This window comes from Haliotis rufescens, unplaced genomic scaffold (genome assembly GCF_023055435.1).
Source record: "Haliotis rufescens isolate VD_foot unplaced genomic scaffold, xgHalRufe1.0.p SCAF_38, whole genome shotgun sequence".
Taxonomy (NCBI): domain Eukaryota; kingdom Metazoa; phylum Mollusca; class Gastropoda; order Lepetellida; family Haliotidae; genus Haliotis; species Haliotis rufescens.
The window spans coordinates 3,281,635-3,301,169 of NW_025964090.1; the positions used below are offsets into that span (position 1 = coordinate 3,281,635).

The window sequence follows — 19,535 nt, forward strand, 5'->3', positions numbered from 1 at the left end:
GACAGCCTCACAACTGTTGATATACTGCACGTGGAAGTTTCAGAAAGTTTCATTTTCTGTTTGTCTGAGGTGCTTGTCGTAGCAGGCGACGAACGGGATCGGGTGTCTGGACCTGACAATCCAGTGATTGATATCATGAGCATCGATCCACGCAATTGGGATCGATGACAGGCTTCAACCAAGTCAGCAAGCCTGACCATCCAATCCAGTTAGCCGCCTCTTACGACAAGTATAGACGCCGTTTATCCCAAGCATGGGTTGCTGAAGACCTATTCTAACCCGGATCTTCGCGGGTCCCATGGTTTATTAATTGAACCATCGATGGAATGTAATTGTCTACAGCCCGACGTCAGTTCTTCGAAAGTTAAATTTCAGTACTTATTATGGATAGCGTATTAGACTGTCGTTAGTTTCGTTAATCGTTTAACGCCGCACTCATCAATATTTCACCAAAACGACAATTTGGACAGGTTCAATATCACCTACCCATAATACAAGATATTCGCAGAAACGGATGTCATAGAGCTCTCAGGCAAATCCTTACTTCCGGTCCTTTCAGAACTAAATAATATGTCCTTCGATCACGTGTTTTTTTTAAAGCCACATTAGCATTATCCAATGCCAGTACTCAGAACATCCAAATACAAACTTATTCACAGCATTTTTCCCAATACCCCGTATCCCATAGCAACGGATATATATTTACCTCCTACAAGATCAAGTGTTGACCCTTGAGTATGGTTCAAGTCAATATCTGAATATTATTATGGATTTAAATGGGAGCTTAATGCTATTAGCGCTGATTTCAAGGAAAGGATGAATTCGTCTTACCAACCGGTACTGGAGAATCCCCCCAGAAGCATCTGTACGCCTGGCTTTTGGTGACCGATGACCCCAGAGTGTCAATGACTTTCATAGTTTAGGGGAGAAATTTGTTTAAACTTTGTAAAGTGTTCACGTTGTCACTTCACATTAACCTTATAAAAGTCTCAACATTTGGCGGGTTGATTAGATGTCATTGGTGTGAAAAAGCGCGATATTTCCTGCACCAAAATATCGGTCACAAATTATCAGCACATAGAAACTTGTCATCACTGTTAAGAAGGAGCGAACGCGTTCACCATATGGTATATTGTCATGACGTCCTCATTTTAGTCGAAAGTGTCACATCGAAACATGATATTATTCTACGTTGATAAAGAGGAAGATCACGAGTTAAAGATCTGTCTACACCGAGTATTGTGTTAACCTGGGACTCAGTATTTACATGTAGTTGAACCCTGGAACGAATGATGCCAGTTTTGTTTTCCATAATAATAAGGGTAGAAAGATCTTGTGTAAGTACTTTGCAATATTAACACTTGTGCATTTAGGCAATTCTCAATGCTGGTGTGTTAGTTGAAACCAAATGACGCCACAGTGCTTCGTTGTGAAAAAAACTACATGACGTCATCCATCGTTCATGACGTCAAAAATTAATCAGATTTCGTAATAACAGTGAGCTGGTTTGGGTGAAGTTTCTCTGTATTGTTGACATTTCATACATTTTTATTCATTTTGTTAGTGTAAAATATATAGAATAACCTACTCGAAACACGGAATTTCATATTATTAGTCGCTGAAGGATCGTGACTCACACCATTAATACACTCGGGACAGATTATCTGTAATTCCTCGCAGCTCATTAGTTGTTCTCTAAGTAATACATTGTGTACAACGTATTACACATGTGTTTTCAATTGCACACCCAAAATTTAAAATAAATAACACACTAGTGGTTATGGATATTTAGCACTTTTTAAATTCAAATTTATGTAATATTATAACTTAAAGTTTGAAAAGTGTTTTTTGCATCCTTTGTATTTTTTCGTGTCACAAGTTACACATTCGCAGTTATGCTTCAAAATATAAAGGAAAGATTTAGGAAACATGCCTGGTAAATACATCACATTACAAATGTGAATATGCAACGAATATTCATTGTTCTACATCATTCACCAGAAATGAAGAAGATGCAGAAACGTGGCACTGACTGATATGAACCTGATTCTTGTATCCAGGGTTACACATGAAGCAAAGACAGAACATGAGTGAGTGAGTGAGCTGTTCATCGCCGCTTAGAACAGTGTTAAGTTTTATTACGGTGTGAAATAAAACCCAATGTACCCCAAAGCCATATTTAAGGTGTGTATATGTGTGTGTGCGTGCTTGTTTGTGTGTGTCTATGTGTGTGCGTGCGTGCGTGTGTGTCTATGTTTGTGTGTGTCTGTGTGTATGTCTCTCTCTCAAAACCGTTCAGTATCCTGCCTGTTAAATCCATGATTATTTCGCCCGAGTTGAATATGTATCCTACGCATCAAGAATAGAAATTCTTATTTGCTATGTATTATTTGTTATGAGTGAGCAATATTTCAGTCACATTATGCTTTTGTTTCTTTGTTGTTTAACGCCGCACTCAGCAATATTTCTGCTCTATGACGGCGGTCTGTAAATAATCGAGTCTGGACCAGACAATCCATTGATTGATATCATGAGCATCGATCCAGTCATATTATGGAGGAAGACGCCGCGAATAGGAGTACCAACGTGGGGAATCGATCTCGGACCTTCGGCGTGAGGTAGAAACCTCCTCTATGCCTTCAGTGTAATAAATATCAGTATACGTTACCATTTTTTGTATTTTCCTCACGATAATGAGTGTATGAGTCGAATCTGTTTCCGTGTCAATGATATCAGTATCACTTATCACTCTTTGTACTTTCCTCAAGATAAACAAGGTCATAAACGAAACCAAAATTATTGCCTAATTTACAATTTGATCTTAAATCACATTTTGACGGTTTCGAGTGGGAAGTGAATGGTCCTGATCAGCAAATGAAAACCTTCTGGTTCACTTTTCATGCGCTCCGACTTCATCAAAGATAAGGACTCTGCAGGGTTGTTGTTCTAATCAACACACCGTACATGAACCCGTTCAGAGAGCCTACCCTTGAAAAACTGAATCTGTGTCGCTTGGTTGACACTCATTTCCAGCAGTACAGAACCTTCTTCAAAATACACATTAACATTGAGATTGTGTCCTTCATCTCTGGCTCATTTTAGAAAATTCTTGAATGCCTTAAGCTTGTTTTCATTATGAATCTTGACATGCTCCTCAAGAGGGTCATCATATATTATTAGTATCGAAGTTCCACTGAGAATGCAATCGACCTCCCGAAACTCAATACAAATGTTATATCAGGACAATTATACTAAGCTGACTCGTAGCTTACTCTTCGGTGACTCTTAGTTGACATTCGTTTAAGCATTTGACAAATAGCAAGTGAAACAAGTTGCTGTGGTTTCAACTTTGGGAGACTACGACTGTATGAGCTACCTTTCAGTTTCACACACGAGTGAGCTATACACAAACATGGGACATGACCAGACTGTTACCTTAATAATGTTGGTATTACATGTACATTGCTCAGGGTTGCAGCATTCAAGGCCTGAGAAAAGGTTTTGAAACATTATATGGCAGACACGTGGAGGACATTTCCAAATGTGACGCACCAGTGACAAAACAGATGTCCGCCTTTTGACTTGTACCATTTTGACTTACACAGTTGACTGACCTTTGCATGTGTTGGTGACAGGTGCCTCCGTTGAGCAGGATACGCTCACCTTTTCGCGAACACCTAGTATCATCACAAATTGATAGTGATTTATAAACACATGGTTATCATATAGTCGGAATCGTACAATGAATTTTGCTTTCAGCAGAGACTTCTTACAATTGTGGTTAGGTTTTGTCGCTTTTGTAGACATCTGTTAACGTAATGTTCATTGGGATTTTAGCATTTGTTGTTCTTATCAATGAAGACAATGATATCCATTGCCTGGGAAATGTGTTCACTAAGTTATCAATAAATGCATATTTTATTATGACTTTCCAAAAAGCACATTATATGATTTCAAATGACAACACGCCGCTTTTGTTCCCTAATCAAGCAAATGACAGCTTCGTGCTTCTTATAAGACCGAGTATATCTCGGGTGACCTTGACATGCAAGACGTCGTGTCTATTGTCGACAAAACGTTTCAATCATGAGAAGACTTCGGCATGATTTTGTGGTATTCTTTGTTATATGGTCAATATCTCTCTTCAATGGATTTGCACAGGATACTAACACTGACAATAACATTATCGCTAAAAAGAACGTGGTCCTCATTTTGGGTAAGTATGTCTGGTCAAGAAGGCAACGTCTTGGAGCCTTTTAAACTCTCTAAAACGTCAATATTGTTCATATTTACAAATAGAGCTGAGCACTTAATTGATTACCAATTTGTTTTTGTATGTTGAATGAAGCTATATATAAAAATATTTAATTTCTATCGACGCTACAAGAAATGGTACTCGTGGCTGCATGTAAATCGTATCGTTTACGTTGTACAGTTTTATAAGGGAAATGTCTGTTATGCTCAGTGAGTCGGCTGTCTACGATTCGTACATGGCACTGTTTGATATGTACACGTAATAATCTAAGTGTCAAGGAGAGGAGATAGGGCACAACTGTTGGTTTCTCATACCTAGCTTTGTAATCGCACCCACGCTGTTTATGTGCAGAAATGTATTAAACTCTAGATACTGCTGACATAATGTGTTACCGGTAGAGAAGGACATCAGTAAGCCTTTCGCAAAGACTTGCTGTCATCACTGTTATTAGTGGGGCGGTTAAGGCTGGATTTTGTCAAAATTGTGCAGTTTGGGTTAAAAGCACCAAACTTGGCACACTTATACATCTTCAGTAATTCATTCATAATTTTATTATTTTAATCACTATTTTGAATTGAATGCCCAATCGAATCTGTTTCGGTAGAAAATCAAGACTGATTATACTCTACCGCTGACGTTTCATATTTGAGAAAGAAAAGCTAATAAAATGCTATTGGTTATGTGACATTACGTTCTGCGGGGAACAGTTATCTTTCTGAATGCGTCTTCGCAAATTAGAATTATTCAGAACACTTGTTCATACTTGCTGGTGGTATTTGCCTGGCTCTCGGTGTTAACCAAGGGCACTCTGGCTCGGAGTCAATATAATGTGCCTGACTGGAGTATCTTTTATTTCCGACCCGTGAAGATTCCGGTGTAGAATAGGTCTTCTGCAACCCATGCTTGCCGTAAAAGGTGTCTATGCTTGTCGTAAAAGGCGACTAACGGGATCGGGTGGTCAGGCTCGCTGACTTGGTTGATACATGTCATCGATCCAAGTCGCGTGGATGATATTAATCATTGGATTGTCTGGTCCAGACTCGATTATTTACAGACCGCCGTCATATAGCTGAAATATTGCTGTGTGCGGCGTTAAACAATAAACAAACAAACCAACCAGTCTTTTGATTTCCACTGCGGCATCTTATCATAAGTGGGCAAGCAACATAAAACCGGCATTAGTCCGGAATAGTACAAGCAGCCACACGCACACGTGCATGCACGTCGCTATATGAGTGAAATAATCTTGAACGTTACGTGAACATACATTTCACCTCGCCTCACCCCACCTTATAGTGAGTGAGTTGGGTTTAACGCCGCTTTTAACAGTATTCCAGTTATTTCACGGCGTGTCAGCTTAATGTGGGAGGAAAGCCCGAAGTGATGCAGGTCTCAGACGTCTACCACTTCGGTGAAACCCACAAGCACGGGTATGGTGCTGACAAACCTAGAAACATAATTAGGTTGAACCGGGATTCGAACCCACAATCATAGGTTTCTGGCGTGCCCAAGGGACGCAACTCTGCACAGCGAATCGCGGCGCCTTAGACAACTGGTCCACCCGTGCCCCAAACTCGCCATGATGCCAATATTATACAGTTTTATGAAAAGAATGTTCAAGGCATATATATATCTAAAGACTACAGCAGTATAGAACTGCATGTAACTGATCTTAACAGGCGCCCTGAACATTCTTTTTATAAAACTGTCACTGTAATACTGATCTCATGGCCAGTCAATACGAATACAATGTCTCTATGTATGTCTGTCTGTCTAAATCTCTAGACTAGAGGCAAATGTTAAAGTCTCTCATTTGGATCAGTGATGGTTGTGTTGATGTGACAATACGTTGGCAATATATTAATATTTTACTTTCAGCAATGTATGACACGTTTTTCTCTGAACAACATTAAAGCGTTTGTAGTAAACGTTCTTTATTCCACTGAAGGCGACGATGCGGGTTTCGAGATGGGAGCCTATAACAACACGGCCTGCAAGACACCAAATTTTGATAAACTTGCCTCCAGGGGTGTAACGTTTGATAACGCCTTCACCACCGTCAGCAGCTGCTCGCCAAGCAGGTAGGACATCCCGTGCCTTTCGTCACCACTCGCCCCTTTCCGTAACCTGTAAGAAGACTCGTCCCCACTAGCGATGAATGTTATGTACGAAAGTACGACAAACCAATCAGAATGCGCGTATGACTTCAAGTACTTCGGTTAAAGAATCCCTCAGGAACATTGTTTTAATTTGACATATGTCTTGCAATCAAAAATAATCCCATGATACAGTTAAAGGTTTTCCATCATACTGCATTATACTGTTAGTTCCGATGCGGTTTCAATAGCATCTTGAATTTGTATGATATATGGCAGACTATGCGTGAATCATTACGCAACGAGTTGACAATTCTTTTAGCTATGCCCGTTTGCGCTTAGACGGAACCCAGTCGCTATTCGGCTTGTCCCAGACGTTTTTCAAGAATAATTTCGTGCATGTGTTACCATTTCTCTGATATCAGGATAAAAGATATGGAGGATATTTGCCATCTCGTCAAAATCCTGGCAACATGTGGAAATTAGTGATGGAAACTCTACATCTTATCAAGTGACTTAATATCACGAGAAAAGATGCGATTTGTAAATATTAGCCTAAACGTTTATTTATTGTGTATGTCCTTATCGATATTAATCTAAAACATAAAACATTAATGTCACATACAGGAGCACCGAAAAGAAGTGTCTTTGTTCAGAAACTAATTATTCGTCACAAAAGCCTCATGGTAGCACATTGGGAGCATAAATATGTTTTTTATAAATTGTATTATCGTGTATTTTTGTTTTAATTTCAAATATTTTCTCGCAGCCACGGAGGAATGAAATTCTAGTATATCTAGAGAAATAATCGAAATTACGAGAAAAAGCTCGAAGTGAAGATATATTATTTATTATATAATGCCTTTTGCGCCAAATGGAACCCGTTTCGTCGTATAATCCAGACTGGCAATTCTCTGGCGTTGACGCTTTATGTTTACATGATCGAAAACATGAGAAAAATTCCAAAGTTTTACCATTAGGCTTCCGTAGTTTGGCTTCCCCTTGTGTATCTTGAAGCAGTAACGGAAAGAAATATATTGTCTCCAACAAAAGTCCCAGGTCCCCGTGGACCTAACGTTGGCGAAGGACTTTACATTGTTTCATATAACCCGTGGTCATTTAATGAGAAAAAGTAGGTTTACAAATGGAGACATCAGTTAAATCAATCTTATTGTTGATAAATCGTCATCAATACTTCACGGGTTATACCATCCACGTTTCTTGTCTGTGTAATCGCTAAAAATATTAACCAACGAATCACGCCACGGCGAGTTTCAGTTTCTTCACGTGCCATGGCCTTGTGCATGGGCGGATACAGAGAGGGGATGGGGGGGGGGGGGGGTGAAAAAAATCTTTATTTCTGTATAAAGACCACCAAAGACAATAAATAGATCTTAATTGTGCACCCCCCCTTTTCAAAAAAGCTGTATCCGCCCATGCTTGTGGTCTCTTCACTACTCCTCTCTTTCAATGTCCTGCAACGGCTAGGTTAATCTGTCTTCTGTGAGTTCCACACGCTCACACTTCATTACGTGGCTAAAATAGACACGCGTCACTTTTACACCGAAAAAAGGGCAAACCCGTGAAGAATTGGTTATGTTAAAAGACTGTGACTTCTTGTACAAAGGATACGTCGCATTCAATGTGTAGTGCGGGTGCCCCTGAAGATCCGGGTTAGAATTGGTCCAGCAACCGTTATTGTCGAAAGAGGCGGCTGATGAGATCGGGTGTTCAGGCTCGGTGACAAGGTTGATGCATGTCATCGTATTCCATTTACGTACATCAATGTTCGTGATGTCAGTCACAGGATTGTCTGGTCCAGGCTCGATTATTTACAGACCGGCGTCCTGTAGCTGGAATATTGCCGAATGCGGCATAAAACAACACAGAAACTAATAATGTGATAGTAAATTGTCAGTCCTCCGTAATGTTATTAGCTCACCGCGTCCGTCCGTCGTCAAATGGTGGGGCTGACGCCCCAGGAGTCAAATGTATACATTTGTTTGTTTTGAAGAGAATAATACATTTATGCCAATAGGATTTGCCCTGGGGTCCAGCCTTGCCTCTGGAAACTAGTAGATCCTGGATCATAACATGGAAACGGTTCAGGTCTTCAGGAGACGTACACGTTCATGCTGTCAGATTTGCCATCCACCCCCTTTAAATGCTGACAGAGTCAAAATTACGAAATATTTGCAGTATTTTATACATGTACAATGCAAATTTATATTTTGTCATGATAACGTAAATATCCAGGGGAGCGACACAGGCCCTATGGGCCTCTTGTATATGTATCCGGTATGCCCTGATTATATATACGGTATGCCCTGATTATATATACGGTATGCCCTGATTCAGGTCCGCCCTGCTGACGGGTCTACCTCCACACCAGAATGGTATGTTCGGGCTCCATGACTTCAACATGAATTCCTTCAGCACCGTGAAGAGTCTGCCGATGATTCTCCATGAAGCTGGCATCAGAACAGGTGATGTCCACATAGATTAACACAATCTCAAAAAGACCTGAAACTTTGATGGATAATAAGTTCTTTAGTGATTCAAAACTACGATAATCGTGAGTGGTTATTCTCTGGCGTAGACGTTTCATATTTAAGAAAAACTAACTGAATCTTTGTCAAGAAAAGCGACAAATCCCATTTCAATAGTCATAGGACATCTCTTCTAAAAGCAGAGTCCGTCTTTGTCAAAGCGACCGCCTCTGTGGTCTAGTGGTAGAGCGTCCGCCCGGAGAGCGGAAGGTCCGGGCTTCGATCCCCGGCCCCGTCATACAAAAAGACGTTAAAAGATGGAACTTGTTGTTACCCTGTCTGGCGCTCGGCATTAAGGGGCTAAAACAAGGACTGGTCGGCTCGGAGTCAGTATACTGTGTCTGAGTGGGGTATTAATGTTAAACTGCGGCATGGTATCTCAGTGTGCTAGCACTATAAATCGGCATCATTCCGGACTAGTACAAGCAGCCACACACACACACGTGCATGCACGTCGCTATATAAGTGCAATAATCTTGGACGCGACGTTAAACCCCATTTCACCTCACCTTTGTCAAAGCATGTTCCGCTGATGTGAACATCATTTTTATGACAGTAGGCAAATACAATGTCGTTCACACAAGTAAGTTTGAAATGAAGATAACCTTTGATTTTTATTTATCTTCTGATTGCATATGAATAATTATCCGCAAAAGTTACCATATCAATTTGGTAGATTGTTCAGTGAATATATTTTCAGCACCTATATCATTTCAGGCATCGTGGGTAGAAAACATGTCGGCCCTGACTCGGTGTACAAGTTTGACTATGAGCAAACAGAAGAGAATAATCCTATTATACAGGTTGGGCGAAACATAACATTGATGAAACAGTATGTTCAGGAATTCCTGTCACAAAATGATTCCAGGTGAATGAAGCACACTTTTCATATTTTAAAATGGTTTTGAAAAATGACGTAGACAAGATGTACATGTATTATCATTTATATTGTGTCGTTGTTAATGGTCGGACGTGGTCCCGTGTACAGCGCATCAGGTAAACTTAAGCAACGTTGGTTGCGGAGTGTAGGTTGATGGGTGGCTGCGTCTGACAGCAAGACTCGTGAGAGTTTCTCGGGCTTCGGTCCTGTCCCACACTGAAACATATCTAAAATGTTTTTGATCAACGATGGTTGTGGAAAGTAGGCGGATGGGTGACCGCTTCTGGCATCAAGACTCCTGAGAGTTTCTCGGGCTTCGGTCCTGTCCCACACTGAAACATCTAAAATGTTTTTGATCAATGTGCAAGTGAATTTGTTCGAAATGTGCCTCTTTTTCTCCTAGGGGTGTATGGGTACCCGGTAGGATAAAATAGTAAGACTGTTAACCTTCTAGCGCCTCACGTGTAGCTGAGGTTCTATACTCCCCAGCGAGCTGAGTCCACACTGATCCATTGACTGCTGTAACAGTGTAACTCTACCAGCATGCTATAGTCTGTGGATTTGGCACATATCTACATACTCTATGCACATTAAATTCTTGGATGGTACAAAAAGTTATCGGAAGATATATTATGCTTAAGTTAGATCTGACACATTCAAGCATATGTAATATATAACATTTTGTGTGTATTCGCATAGCTTGAATACTGCTGTTGCATCAGGTAACAAACGGGGGCACGGGTGGCCCAGTCGTCTAAGGCGCTGCGATTCGCTGTGCAGAGTTGCGTCCCTTGGGCACGCCAGAAACCTATTGATTGTGGGTTCGAATCCCGGTTCGCATCACTTCGGGCTTTCCTCCCACATTAAGCTGGCACGCCGTGATATAACTGGAATACTGTTAAAAGCGGCGTTAAACCCAACTCACTCACTCACTCAGGTAACAAACTAGACTAACATCTAGTGTCTGAAATGAACATATCGTACAGAAAAAACAGTTGTTCAGTTTTCTTAATGAAAATATAATAAAAAGGAGCCCAGTGACTCTCTTCATTTTCAAATCCTGATACTGCAGTAATCTAGACTTGCCAAACATTATAGACTTGCATGGGCTGTATTTGATATATATTTGTATCAGGGTCTGTAAGACAGACTAGCAACAAACAAACACTTGATGTTTAATGCAAATTGTGTGAATGGCGGCTGCTTCATGTAGGACAAGACATACTAACCTCTAGCGAACACCTGGTGTCATCACTGATTTTCAGTGATCCATTCGTATAATGTTCACCGCTATTTTGCCCTTTACGCCCAATGGAATCTGTTTGGGCGGATAATTGAGACTGGTTATTCTCTGGCATTGACGTTCTACATGTAAGTTGTTTTTAAAAAAAGTGAGTAAACAACCATTGGATTTGATATGCATGTATCATGAGATTATCATTAATATACACACTGTTATGTGCATCCATCGACAGACCTTTCTTCTTGTATATCACATACCATGACCCTCATCGATGCTCGGACATCCCCACGTACGGCCAGTTCTGTGAGAGGTTCGGCAATGGAGAACCAGGCATGGGAAACATACCGGACTGGACGCCGGTCAAGAACTCTCCCGATGACGTCACGATACCTTTCTTTCTACCTAACACCACCGCGACCCGAGTCGACATGGCCAATATGTATACCGCGTACAGCAGAATGGATCAAGGTAACTGCCGGAGTGAGTGAGTGAGTCAGTGAGTATGGTTTTGCGCCGCATTTAGCAATCTTCCAGCTGTAATACCGCCTCCTCGTTTCTACTTGCCTATCGCGGCAATCTTTCGGGTCGCCCGCTAGAGTAAATGCCCTTCATCAAAGGGAAGCTACTCTAACCCTAGTCATGAGACGTAACGTTTGTCTGCCTGTATTGTCATAACTGTACGAAGTGCAGAGCCAGATGTACACTAATAGACACAGTGAAACCAGGTGACAATCGGACATATTTCGGCTGAATCCAACTATTTTAAATTGCGGAGAAGGCCCCAAGCCGCAGAGGTCTTTACGCACAGATATGGACACTGTGTCCTCGCGAAATTGTTTCGCAATTTTTACATCCAAAGTTGCCAAACTTGTAAAATACCACACCTACGTCCCAGTTAGACACTCATCTTCAGTATCTTTGACTATTGTTTTAATAATGATAACAAACAAATACCCATGTAGTTTCTCCAGATTCGCGATGGTTTATTTTGACTCGATCGCCGATTTACAAGGACGACGCCATGATTGTTTGTAAACACGTACAGTAGCACCTACCTGACCTTTTATATTTGCATCCTTATCCGTATATAACCCAAACGGATACCTCCTTTAACAGTTGGCTTTATCCTGCCGAGAATCCTTCCCATTACAGGATAAATTACTACACTTATATACCATTCCTACAGTAGGTAAGTACAGAGTTTATGTTACTCAGGTTTGGGCTTATTTATGGAGCTGCTGGAAAAGGCGGGCGTCATGAACGACACCCTTGTCGTGTACTCCTCCGACAACGGCATCCCATTCCCTGGAGCGAAGACCAACCTGTACGACCCTGGGATGAGGGAACCGCTGATCATATCCTCCCCACTGCAGACACAGAGCTGGGGAAGCGTAAGAGCCCGGTCATACATTCTGAGGTGGAGGGATGGGGGAGTTTTGTTAGATTTAGACAATATAATCTTAATGGTAGGGGTCGAATTTTTTTATTTTCTTTCATAACATTAATTTTATGACAATTTTTTTTTCTTCCTGTACGTTATGGAAGGAAAACTTTTTCCACGCTATTTCTTTCAGTGCAATTCCATAGAACCGTTATAACAGTCGAAATATCTTTTGCTAAAAAATACTTTTGTTCTCTGCCCAGAATATGACATTAATATGTTACATTTCAGTCGGGTTATAACATTACAGTTGTGAATTGTTGGTTTCTTATAATGGTATATAATACACAAAATTATGAAAGCACAATTGATATTAAATATTTGAAAGTATATAATGAAGACATACTCGGGTTCACATAAATATCCCCCAAAACTTATCTCTTATTGCATTTTTCAGAAAACGGATGCCATGGCCAGTTTAATTGATATTGTACCAACGGTTTTGGACTGGTATTCTGTTAAGTACCCAACTTACAGGATAAAACCATATCTCCCTCCCGCCGTTCTCACCGGCAAATCACTGCTTCCGGTTTTGGAATATCCTTCCGCGACCCAGCTGCCCAATTTTGATGCTGTCTTCTCGAGTCACAACTTCCACGAAATAACCATGTATTTCCCAATGAGAGTCATTCGCACAGTAGAGAAGTTCAAATTGATACACAATCTCAACATGGGGCTCTCCTTTCCCATCGCTACGGATCTGTATCAGGCGCCATCTTTTCAAGAAATTCTCAACAACACGAAATCCGGGAAGCCTACGTACTGGTACAGGACTCTAGGCGACTACTATCACCGTGCGCCCTTTGAACTTTATGACCTTAACCTTGACCCCAAGGAACAGATGAACCTATGCAACGAGCCATCTCTGTTTGCCATTCTGGATGCACTGAAAACGAGGCTACGTGCGTGGCAGAATGCCACTCACGACCCCTGGTACTGCTATCCAGGAGCTGTCTTAGAGAGAACGTACTGCGGGCCTCTGTACAATGGTGAATATTGAGTAAAGAAAATGTACAATCGCCGTTATAGTGGTTTCTGTTCTGCAGTACTGTCTTCTATTTTGCTTCTGTTAAAGCTGTGGGGCGGTCGGGTAGCCTAGTGGTTAAAGCGTCCGCTCGTCATGCCGAAGACCCGGGTTCGATTCCCGATATGGGTATAATGTGTGTACAATGTACAATTTCTGGTGTCCCCCGCCGTGATATTGCTGGAATTTTGCTAAAAGCGGCGTAAAATCATACTCAGTCAGTCTGTTAAAGCTGTAAACTAAAACACTACAAAAGACGCAACTCTCGTTCACTCTCTCACAAGTACGTTGCTGTGATGATTCAGCTAATGAATTGTATTTAATGCCGTTAGGTTGAGTTTGTGTCATTATACATCTGCTTTGCTGATTTCAAACAGAAACAACTCTTAATTCAAATATATGACAACACACAAATACAAGCAAGTGATTTTATTATACGTTCATTTTCATCTATGAATAAACATTTCCTATTCTATCGAGAAAATATGTTACAGGGTCTTTGAAGAAGTTGTTCACAAAATACTTTTCAGATGGATGTCCTTTATATGGAATGTAGACCTCACATCGTCCCTGTCCGAAACAGTGGTTAGACCAGGCATAGACATAGGCTATCCGACTAGCCTTTGGACTGGATTTGATCACGTCAAGGATATGATCATTCCAGAAGTTGTGGACCTTGTCAAACACATTAGAGCGAATGCCTGTTTCCGTCAAAGTAGCGATCTTCCCACGCTGTTCTGCAATGTCCACCAATTGCTCCAGCGTGCGCTTGAAGTCATCGGTCGATGGATGATTGCCGTCATCGAAATAGTAGTCAGTTCCTATAACGTCAACGTAGTCATCCCCGGGATACACCTTTAGATAATCAGCTTCATCTTTGAACTTGTCTGGACAAATGGCATAGAGGATATTGTGCACACCCTTCGTATCTCGTAGGTAGGTTACAAGGTATCTGAAAAGATTCTGGACGTCTTGTACTGAGTTTTGAGCCTTGTTGTTCAACCCCCACCAGAACCATTCTCAATTCTGTTCATGGAGTGCTCGATATATGATAGGAATCAATGTACCATTTGAATCCTTTAGGTTAAGCGCCCAGTCAGCAATTTTATCCAGGTTCTGTCGGTACACGTGGTTGAAGTCCCCTCCAGGGAGAAGACGTCTAACAATGTGGACGAACTGACCAGGATCTCTTTCCACCCATGCTGACCCATTGGTGATAGGGTTATCTAGATGCTGGGTTACTGTGACGATTTGGCCCCGAGCATGAGCCAACTTCGCCAAGTAGGACATGGTAAACATATGGTCGTCAACTATCTGGAAGAAGTCAAAGCCAGTGAGGGCTGGTCGCTGCCCTGTCATGTCCAAAACGTCTGATAGGGCATCAGGTAGGGCATTCTGGAAAGTGAATGAGAGAGTTGGGTTTAACCCCGCTTTAGACAGACTGAGTATTCCAGTTATATCACGGCGTGTCAGCTTAATGTGGGTGGAAAGCCCGAAGTGATGCAGGTCTCAGACGTTTACCACTTCGGTGAAACCAGCGAGCACGGGTATGGTGCTGACCCCAACCCGGGACCCGAACCCACAATTATAGGTTTCTGGCGTGCCCAGTGGACGCAATTCTGCACACCGAATCTCGGCGCCTTAAGCGACTGGGCCACCCGTGCCCCCGATTCTGGAAACAGCAGGAATATTAGAGAAATGAAAGTGATATATGGCTGTAGCTTAATTTATGTTTTTATAACAGTGGCCCACATTGTATGCTTTAGCATTACGAAATTCAAATAATTGAACAGTTTGGTTCAACTATGGACGCGATAATCACCAGGTGACAAATCCTTGCTGTTCACATCTTTTCACAAATGATATACAATAAACATTGAAAAACGGCAGAGCAGTTTATCATTTTTCAATTTGACAATGGTCCACAGTGAATGTACCAACATGACGAAAACTGAAAGTAGTGTATGAAAACATTGTTCACAATTATATATGGGTCGTTCATACATGCAAGCTAGAACTACAGACAATTCTGTTCGGTTAGGGGCCCATGATGCGAGGAACAATACGTATCACTTCATGATTAATGCACATGTACACAATGCCGTCCACAGGTATTCATGAAGGATAAGGGGCAAGGGTGGCCCAGTCGTCCAAGGCAACGCAATTCGCTGTGCAGAGTTACATCCCTTTGGCAAGCCAGGAACCAATAACCATGGGTTCGAATCCCGGTTCGCCCCGATTATGTTTCACACTTTGTACCCATGTCTAGAATCGAACCCGGGTCTTCGGTGTGACGAACAAACGTTTTACCCATTGGGCGACCCGATCGCCCCTAATTCAAATGAAGTGCGTGCGATAACAAGTGGACATTTTAAAAAGTTTTTTTTTTTTTTTACGTCTATTATTATTTGCAATTTGCTTAGGGGTGTATGGACCAGATATATTCAAGGCAACAATGACAAAAATGCAAATCAGGGCAACTGCCCCCTCCTATCTCCCCGAAACACTACCCTCAACTCATATATTCTATCCAGGGCAAGTTCCTAGAGAGGCAGGTTTCAAAGGGGCAAATTTTCTGGGGGCACTTTTGCGTGGGAGTGGGGATCACTGCGAATTAATGTTGTTTCATTCAATAAACCTACGGGCGGTCGGGTAGCCTAGTGGTTAAAGTGTTCCCTCGTCACGCCGAAGACCCGGGTTCGATTCCCGACATGGGTACAATGTGTGAAGCCCATTTCTGGTGTCCCCCGCCGTGATATTGCTGGAATATTGCTAAAAGCGGCGTAAAACCATACTCACTCAATAAACCTACAATGAAAATCCAACCATTGATGCTTCCATCATGCATTAAGTCAGTGTAGTGATAGGGCGGTCGTCCTCCTGATGCTCCGAGCCATGTGTCCTCCTGATGACCAAACATGATCCTGTTGGCATCGTGGGCGAACGCCTTCATGTTGGCGTAAAGCTTCTTCGTCTCACGTGTAGCACGTTGATCAACTGGATTGCATGCCACCGAGTCCAGGAACCAGCAAACCACGAACACCAGCAGTCTGTACACAAATGTTTGTTTGTTTGTTGTTTACCGCCGCACTCAGCAATATTTCAGCTGAATGACCCCGGTCTGTAAATAATCGAGTCTAGACCAGACAATCTAGTGATTGACACTACGATGACATGCCGGAACTAAGACGAGCCTGACCACACGATCCCGTTAGACGTCCTTTACGACAAGCATAGTCGCCTGTTACGGTAAGCATGGGTTGGCCGTACACAAATGAGTTAGTGAGTGGGTTTGGTTGTACGGCTCGAAAAGAAATATTCTACTAATATCACGATGGTGTGTACTTCACAAAGGACTTCTCACAGTGTACCCATGCGGCGTCAGTACAGTTCATTTTTTGGATATATTTTTTTCAATTGAAGAATATTTGTTTGTTTGTTTGTTTGTTGTTTGACGCCCAAATCAGCAATATTCCAGCTATATGACGGCTGTCTGTGGATATACGAGTCTAGGCCAGACAATCAAGTGATGAACATCATGAGCATCGATCCAAGCAATTGGGATACGATGACATGCATCAACCAAGTCGGCGAGCCTGACCACCTGATCCCGTTAGTCGCCTCTTACGACAAGCATAGTCGCCTTTTACGGCAAGCATGGGCTGCTGAAGACCTATTCTACCATGTATCTTCAGGGGTCAATTGAAGAATATAAAAACATACTGTGAATAATTCTGGGAGATATATTCCTTTGCTCCTCGGGTTCATATAGTGTCATTTAATGCAAACCCACTTATCATAAAACTTTTCAATCACATTATATTGAAATATTACAATATGTATGGACATAGAGACAATTCAAGGGATTAAGAAAGGATCTTTGTACAGTAAACTACGGTTATAACGAACTCATATGGACCACTAACTTTAGTTTGTTATAACCGTTGTTCGTTATAAGCATATATACAGCATAACTATAGCAAATAGTCGGGACATACAGATCCGTCAGTTCGTTCGTTTTAAACGTACTTTACTGTACTTTGACTAATCGCCAATCAAGTGCAGCAGTAATGGCGATGAGATACGGCTGCAAGAATAACAACGCCCTTGTTGAGACATAATATCCTGGGAGTATAACGACTGTGTAAACTATGTACTTCGTCAGCCTACTATGTATCTAAGCCTCGCACAGAAACAATTGCGTGAAACTTCTGTGGTGGGCAGTACGTGATGTCATAAAGGTATATCCACACTGTTGAGAAATAAGTTTCGCTGTGACAAGTCAGTGATACAAGCAGGGGTCTGTGATCTTCAGAAAATGGAGGTACATGCAGTAAGTAGTCAAGTACTTGACCTGATTTATTTTGAAGCACCAGTTTTAATAATTGGCGAATACCTTTAGAAATATCATATTTGTTCATCATGGTATGATAGGTACAAGGACGGGTAATGGACGTGTTGTTTACTTATTACAGAGCGTTCCACTTACCTCATACTGGACTACGCCCAATTGAATGTACTACCTTGGCAGAAGATAACGTATCTAGGCAGAGGTAAAATGTTGGCACAGTTTCGTGATTTGATTATAAAAACGTTATCTTTCTACACTGTGCCACGTGACACGAAATGTCCTCAGTTTTGATATTAAACTAACGGTGAGGTGAGGTGAAATGGGGTTCAACGTCGTCAACTGTTTAGTGGGTCTTAAAACACTTGTTTGTCTATGTTAACCTGTTTGTCTATGTTAACATGTTTGTCTATGTTAACCCGTTTGTCTATGTTAACCTGTTTGTCCATGTTAACCTGTTTGTCTATGTTAACCTGTTTGTCTATGTTAACCCGTCGTCTATGTTAACCTGTTTGTCTATGTTAACCTGTTTGTCTATGTTAACCTATTTGTCTATGTTAACCCGTCGTCTATGTTAACCTGTTTGTCTATGTTAACCTGTTTGTCTATGTTAACCTGTTGTCTATGCTAACCTGTTTGTCTATGTTAACCCGTTTTTCTATGTTAACCCGTTTTTCTATGTTAACCTATTTGTCTATGTTAACCCGTTTGTCTATGTTAACCTGTTTGCCCATGTTAACCTGTTTGTCTATGTTAACCTGTTTGTCTATGTTAACCCGTTTGTCTATGTTAACCTGTTTGTCTATGTTAACCTGTTTGTCTATGTTAACCTGTTTATGAGAGCCGTCCTCCTTCCCTTACCTGAAGTTAGACAAGGGTGTGTTTTACCTCTGGTCCGATTCAGGTGTACATGTCCCTGCAGATGACTGTATTTTCATTTCTTGATGCCGGAGATGCCAAACCAAACTTCAGACAAATAAAAATTATCAGGAATTATTTAGGTCGAAAATCTTTAGCTCATGATGTTCAGAAAAGTATTGTCGATATGGACTTCACGAAAAGAATTGAAAAGGGTCAGCGAGAACGCGAGAATGCGAGAATGCGACATTTTATTTTCTCTCAAATGTTGACATTTCACGTTCTCGAATTCTCGTATTCTCGTATGTGTTTGTCTGTGGTCGCATTTACTATTCCTCACATATGCCGGTTTTATATTTTTAGCTCACCGAGATACAATACCGCAGTGTAACATGGATACCCATTGCACTGAGTGAGAGACAGCATTTTGCTTCTTTTGGTATTGTGCGGATAGGGAATCGAACCGCCGACCTTCCGATCTCTGGGCAGGGCATATGTTGTTATGATTCTGCCCAAATTCTAATGCTTGGCATGGCATGATAATTATCCAGATGTTGTGTAACACGTAGGATCTCCACGTAGCCACTTTTTCTAGCAAACAAGTTAGACTATCAAGTGCTCATAAAAGACTTGTATTTATAGCCTTCCATTTCCATGAGGGTTGGTCGGTTTGTTGTTTAACGCCGCGCTCAGCAATATTCCAGCTGTATGACGGCGGTCTGTAAATAATCGAGTCTGGACCAGACAATCCAGTGATTAATACCGTGAGCGTCGATCCACGCAATTGGGATCGATGACATGCACCAACCAAGTCAGCGAGTCTGACCACCCGATCCCGTTA

At 41.6% G+C, this 19,535-nt stretch overlaps 2 protein-coding genes across 2 annotated transcripts; one reads left to right on the plus strand and one right to left on the minus strand.

Moving 5' to 3' along the window:
* The first annotated feature begins 4,044 nt into the window (after positions 1-4,044).
* Positions 4,045-13,942, plus strand: LOC124113807 (N-sulphoglucosamine sulphohydrolase-like). The gene is made up of 7 exons (XM_046474334.2): positions 4,045-4,216; positions 6,204-6,336; positions 8,710-8,837; positions 9,618-9,768; positions 11,256-11,491; positions 12,239-12,414; positions 12,862-13,942. Exons 1-7 carry the CDS (start codon positions 4,087-4,089, stop codon positions 13,462-13,464), a joined length of 1,557 nt encoding a protein of 518 aa, XP_046330290.2. The 5' UTR covers positions 4,045-4,086; the 3' UTR covers positions 13,465-13,942.
* Positions 13,939-14,847, minus strand: LOC125372183 (mannan endo-1,4-beta-mannosidase-like). Its single transcript, XM_048381355.1, has 2 exons — positions 14,556-14,847; positions 13,939-14,375 (listed from the first exon to the last, which is right to left on the minus strand). The coding sequence occupies exons 1-2, from the start codon at positions 14,845-14,847 to the stop codon at positions 13,939-13,941; spliced, it is 729 nt and encodes a 242-aa protein (XP_048237312.1).
* Between the last annotated feature and the right edge of the window lie 4,688 nt (positions 14,848-19,535).

What these genes read in the sequence shown, in the direction of transcription:
- LOC124113807 (XM_046474334.2), top strand. Translation starts at nt 4,087, where the DNA reads ATGAGAAGACTTCGGCATGATTTTGTGGTATTCTTTGTTATATGGTCA. An exon ending in AGCAGCTGCTCGCCAAGCAG is followed by an intron (nt 6,337 to 8,709) that starts GTAGGACATCCC and finishes GCCCTGATTCAG; the next exon opens with GTCCGCCCTGCTGACGGGTC. An exon ending in GTACAGCAGAATGGATCAAG is followed by an intron (nt 11,492 to 12,238) that starts GTAACTGCCGGA and finishes TATGTTACTCAG; the next exon opens with GTTTGGGCTTATTTATGGAG.
- LOC125372183 (XM_048381355.1), bottom strand. Translation starts at nt 14,847, where the DNA reads ATGACAGGGCAGCGACCAGCCCTCACTGGCTTTGACTTCTTCCAGATA. An exon ending in TAACCTAAAGGATTCAAATG is followed by an intron (nt 14,376 to 14,555) that starts GTACATTGATTC and finishes CCATTTGTCCAG; the next exon opens with ACAAGTTCAAAGATGAAGCT.